This window comes from Dendroctonus ponderosae, unplaced genomic scaffold (genome assembly GCF_020466585.1).
Source record: "Dendroctonus ponderosae isolate FM_Combo_2020 unplaced genomic scaffold, Dpon_F_20191213v2 Dpon_F_20191213_6, whole genome shotgun sequence".
NCBI lineage: Eukaryota > Metazoa > Arthropoda > Insecta > Coleoptera > Curculionidae > Dendroctonus > Dendroctonus ponderosae.
In genome coordinates this window covers 5,595,660-5,601,785 of record NW_026018814.1, presented here as the reverse complement: position 1 = coordinate 5,601,785, position 6,126 = coordinate 5,595,660, and the positions used below count along the sequence as shown (strand labels likewise).

Sequence of the window (6,126 nt, the reverse complement as noted above, 5' to 3'; positions counted from 1 at the left end):
AAAATATAAATATTTCTCCCTCTTTAAGCATTTCAAATTAGTTAACCCTTCATTACCAAGGTGCAATAGCCCGCAATATATAATAGCCCTTTCGCTGAAAACTGGAACTATAATATCTACACATCTTCGACAATGCTGTTGCTATCAGTTGCATACAGATCGAAATCGGGATCTTCCCCCAAGCCACTTTATGGAGGCAAGGTAAAGTCGGCTCCTAAATACATTGAAAAATATAGAGTTAGCCTGAAACGCGGCGGTTTGAAGCTGAGAACGTTCAGCTCAGAATCAAGCAATTTCTTCGGAAATTCGTGCATCACCTAATAAGAATTCTGCACAACTATTTCCGATATGTTACATTCGAATGCGCGAAAATTAAGTGAACCTCAGTTTGGAAAACGTTCGACTTGTGTTTATGGTATAAAATGCGCTAACTATAGCCTAACTAATATTAACTGGCCGATTTTATCACTGAAAAGAACAGAAAGCGTCTAAAAATTTATAGCAATAACACAAACAAACTCATCAATGTTTTTCAAGTCAATGAAAATACATGGCTTTTACAATATGCTCCACATTTTTGCAAGTAATTTGAATCGTTTTACCAGTGGACAGAAATTTAGGACCTCGCTAGATACATGAGTAGTGAAGATTGCTGCCAATATTCAAGTTTTTCTTAACCGTTATGTTTGAATGAATCCTATTGTTAATGTTGTTAATATTTCCGTGTCTGGCAGTTGTTCTTCAGTGTGCTCTAAAAAAAATTATTTAAAAAAATAACATAATGATATTAAACCTTCAGTTTGCCAATCCCTTGAATTTTGCCCTTTAAACGGTCAGAAAACCAATTTCTGCGCCTTCTTACTACTAAACACTGAACATTGGTGCAAATATCATGACACACTTTCACAGAAAATGTTGTTCATGTATAAAATAAATTTATTTCCTTCCAGATCGTCTTTCTAAAATGTGATATGTTATTTGCTAGTTCAATATCAGACGAGCAATTATAAAAATTAAATCCTTCATTAGGAAATATTGTATTAAATTATATAATTTTTTTGGTAACTTAAAAACTTATATTAGTTCCAAAATGAAAATGCGTGTTCACACGTTCAAGCGTATACTAATATGTCCTTATATTCTGCTCACTTTTGCCTATGCTCATTTGAACAGTTGTCTGTATTTTGTTAGCTTCAATACTGAAAGTGCTGAAAAACTGCTATTTATCGGATATTTAAAATCTGTTCATATATGTAGTTATATTATATTGAATTCCAAATCAAAATCAATTTCTGGGCTTCAGTCCTTTATTGTCTATTTATCAACTAAAATACTTTTCGTTTTTTACGTATTTTAATTGATAAATAGACAATAAATGACTGAAGCCCAGGAATTGATTTTGATTTGGAATTGAAACACAGTCAGGAAAGTATGTACAATTATATTGAATGTATAAAACATTATTTTTAAATTTCGATCTGCGTGTCATAAACACATAAAACATGTCGTTCTGCTATTATGCATACCAAAAAAAAAATGAACAAACACTTTTCCATGAACGTCTGCATCCGCTATCATTTGTGAACCATGTACGTACTCAACATGCATGGTTAAAAACATTAATTCACCATAAGCAAAATCTTGTTTAACGAGGAATCCCGAAAATAGAGCGTATATCGAACATAACAAAAGTTCGAGAAAAAGTATTTTCAAGGATCGTTACACACATAATCAGGCATTCCAGATACCCAGAGTGCTTGACAGATGCTCTATGCGGTTGGCTGTCCCAAACTTTGGCAATAACTAATAGCTTTTTAATTTCTTTTATCGTCCTTAACAGTTATCCCGATAGGAGGTTAGATTTTGCCATAAAACTTCTCGTCGGTGCTTTTCACTAGTTATTCCGACATGGTTTCCTACACATTTTGAAAAATTATTTTTGATGAGTAAGATTTATTACTGATCGGCGGGAAAGATTATTAGGAAAAATGCAGCAAGCCGGGAAATATGATCAAAAAATAGTTACCCTCTTCAAAGAACACTTCATTTGTCACTAAAACCATTTATTAAATTATATCGCAACCCCGATAACTTCAAAACAAAGTGTTGTAGTGAAAAAATGATACGTCAGACAAAAACATGTCCACAAATAAACGTATATTCTTTCAGAATCAGACAGGAAAAAGTTTTCAATAGGAAACACGTTGAACTTTGAAAATTAAAACCAATTGGGTTAAAGATAATAAGTTATTAAACATTTATTTACTGGTAAATGCAATGGGTGATGTATAAACATAATTTTTTATTCGTTATTAAATCGACATTCATATCAATAAGTCCATTATAGCTATAAGTAATTAAAACTTAAACATTCAGCATTAAGTACATGAAAAGTTACGGTTTCATACCATCACTTTTTTACACCTAATAAATCGTTCTGGGTTTGGATAAACAAGTTTGTGATCTCACAGTCTGTTAAGTTAATAGCAACCGTACTTTTCAATTTTGCTCTCAGTCGAAGCGGATTGGCAAAATAATTAGAAATAAATTTTCGTCCAAAAGTTTTGACTAGAATAAATAATGCGCTTGAATCGAAATGAATTTCAAATTAGCAGACTCTCAGGCGATAATAAACGAGGTGCACGCTATGAATTCGAGAAAATGTCGGTTGTTTTCAACATTTATAAATAGTAAACAGTATCAATTAATTTATCTGGCAACATAAATATGTCGATAGGATCTCTTTCCAATCAAGAGTGTGTTATAAAAGCTTAATAGGACGGCATGCAAAATTCATAAATTACCCTATATTTTCAACTGATAAACTAATTTTCATGCTTTCTCAAATCGTTCCTAAAGCAAATTCGCTAATCGAAGCTTATATTGAAAGCAACCAAATTTAAATTATAGCCTTTATCTGTCTGTCTTGTCACAAAAAGGTTCTGTAATTGGCAAATAACAGCAATCTTAATAGGATGTGCCTTTACGCTCAGGCGACCTGAGTGAGTCCTTTAAATGCTATTAAATCTATGTAAATTACTTTTTTGAATAGCAGGAAACTGGGTTAATTGGCATCACTTACCTTTCTCCATTTCTCCACTGGCTCCCTCAAATAAAACGTTTAAAATATTATCTTGGGTTTTATCAAATTTAAAAAACAATGGGATGTTCGATACAGTCACGGGAATCATTATAATTATGCCATTCATAACTAATGAGAAAATTTAACTAAATTAGTTTTAAAGTTTCTCAATTATAGTTCACTGAAATTACGCTACTCACAAATAAGTTCAGTTTCTTGACCGATATCCACTAATTGCAGGATGGTTGATTTTTCTGAATAGTTGATGATGGGAATTCAGTCTGAATTCGTCAGACCGAATTCCCAAGAAAAATCAACCATCCTGCAATTACTTACAAAGGTGTACGATAGCTAAAATTCTAAAAGAAAGAGGTATTAAATTAAATAGGTTTAAAAAGAAGTAACGTATAATAAATCTAAACACATTTCTTATTCAGGGCACGTGGTTCTCTTCACTTCTATGTCCCATTCAAAACACACAACATCTTCGTTTAACTCTTCGTCTATGATAGAAAATGTTAGTGTAACAGTAACCTAAAATGAATTAAGCATCGTTAATATTGGAGAAATTAATGTTTCGGAAGTTTCATAAAATAGCTCGGAATAAAATTTATTAATAAATTAAATTGTATGTGAAAAAGTGATTTTCCAACTGTTTCTCGTTTCTATCGTTTCCAGATCTTTAATGGTGTCGAATAACCAAAATGAAAATTAAAAACAATATAGTTTATTTGTCATTTAAAATTGTTGCATCCTCATATTTAATTAAGTATATAAATCGATCAACTCTATTTAAAAATGTAAAGAATGTATGTGTACAATATTCTCCAATTATACTACTGAAGGGGCAAAGGAAAATATATAGCCCGTTAATAACAGCGCTCAGAAAAATAATGTGAACCCCTATTGAATAAAATGCAAAAAGCAGCACACTTTATCAACATTACTTATACCAGCTAATCTGACCGCTGGTTTTTAAAATCTGTAGAAATATTTAAAGCCTTATAAATCATACAAAAGTTTCAAATTTTGTCAAGTTTAAGCCAAAATGAGTGCAAATTCTTGGAACTGTGAAATGAAAGAAAATAATTGGATTTGGTCCCCTGTTGATTGGTTCCAAAACATATCTTCCAAATGAAAGCTTTTTGCACAACATTTTGCCATCTTTGAGTCAACATTTACGTTCTTCGTCTCTAAATTATGGCTTAGCCAAATACGTAAACAACATTTTTTCAAGTAAAATAGGTATAGAGAATGTATTAATATACCATCTAGCAACAAACGGTTTCATTGTCTTGGACTCCTGCGTCATTTTCATTTTTAAGGGTCTTCTAAAGCATACTTTTCTGTTACGTGAGTGCTGTACTTTTAAAATTTTCATTCTTAAAAAAATTTAAAAAGCTCGAATTGTATGAAGTTTTATTTTAAATAAGAAAGTTTAAAAAAATCTTATTCAAAAACCCTTAAAATTTTCATTTGGAAATTATTGTAATTCCAGAGAAAAACATAATTTAAAGCAACGTTAAGCATGCTTCAGAAAACTGACCTACCTCTGGAAAAATAGGTAGAATATTAAGCGAATATTCATAATGGACTTTCTCATTCTGAACAATCGGACATTGAGTGTTGTTGATTCCTGCACAAGCATCGGCCTGACCTAATGGATAATCTAATCCTACGCCCATGCAAGCCGCGTGTATTTTCGGCTTTATTTTCTCCAAGTATCTAGCTAAAAGATCAAAAAGTTTGAGTGTCCTAATTAGTAATATGTCGCAAGTGTTTTTTTTATTAATGTAATTTAATTTTAATTTCGTAAAGAACTTACGTGCATAGAAATCGACACTAATAAGCGATGGACAGCCCAAAGTACATGTGCAAGGCGTCGCTTCACAAACGTAGGAATTAACGGAATAAGTAACATTAGGATAAATTCCTGTGGAGTTAGTGCCTTTGGAAAATAAATAGAAAATTAATAATATTCTGTTGCTATTAATTAAACAGCTGGTAAAACAATATCCAAAATTGCATATCGGCAAAACTTACAAGCACTCATTTTCGTGGCAGAAACGGCGGTCATCAGGACACTGATCCCAGTCAAAAACTGGAAATAATTCATTGTACCAACACAGAAATTAAATAAAACTTTTCAAAAGAAAATAGATTCTCTTTTTGTGATGTGTGCCATGTATATGAAATCAGTCAATGGCAAAAGGTAATTAACGTATAAATCTTATCTATAAGACAGGTGGCCACTTGATAATAAGAAAGAAGCCAGGTGATTTTGATGATTCAGAAAATTGGGACATTGAATCCGAAATTCCACATATCATTCAACGTTACATTCATACAGTAAAACATTATACGACAACAATGTTAGTAAATTCAAAAATGTATATTGAATTAGGTACATTTTGTGTACAATCTCAGTAGTCTGACACTTTCTAATGGAACAGGTGATTTTACATAGACAATTTTGGATCTGTCTTCACATAGGAAATTAAGATGGGTTTCTTCTGTGGCCATGCTAATAATTACATTGTTACAATGTATCATATTGACTATATTGACATACTTGAAAACGGAGTTAAAAACTCTTACTCTCACATATAGCCTAAGCACATGAACAATTTTGTTACATCATTTATTTTTAAATTAATATTTGAACATATGCATCTCATTAAGTTTATTAACCAGAAATAACACTGTACGACTACCACCTTATTGTCAACCATAAAATGATTAAACAAAAGTACACATCATATTCTGAGAATAGCTTTAAGCTGCTTGAACTTGTTTTAACGTTCGAACTTCAGTTCCGGTTTTAAAATCATCTAACTTTCAGATAAGTTTTAGCGCATCATCCAATCTGCTTGAAGATACGTGAATGTCCCTAGAGAGATAAAGTTATGAAGTCCGTCGCGGATCCATCGAATTTAAATTTTAACATTGCTTAGCTTCTCAAAATACTGCAAAAGATTCTTAAGGGCGGATTTTCAAGTTTCTGAGGAGAATTAATAAGTTTGTCAACTAATCTTATGTATCTC

General features: G+C 31.8%; 1 protein-coding gene across 1 annotated transcript; it reads right to left on the bottom strand.

The window, feature by feature from the left end:
- Positions 1-3,471: 3,471 nt before the first annotated feature.
- On the bottom strand, positions 3,472-5,319 carry LOC109540566. The gene is made up of 4 exons (XM_019908996.2): positions 5,126-5,319; positions 4,908-5,030; positions 4,633-4,811; positions 3,472-3,616 (listed from the first exon to the last, which is right to left on the bottom strand). The coding sequence occupies exons 1-4, from the start codon at positions 5,196-5,198 to the stop codon at positions 3,512-3,514; spliced, it is 480 nt and encodes a 159-aa protein (XP_019764555.1). The 5' UTR covers positions 5,199-5,319; the 3' UTR covers positions 3,472-3,511.
- Between the last annotated feature and the right edge of the window lie 807 nt (positions 5,320-6,126).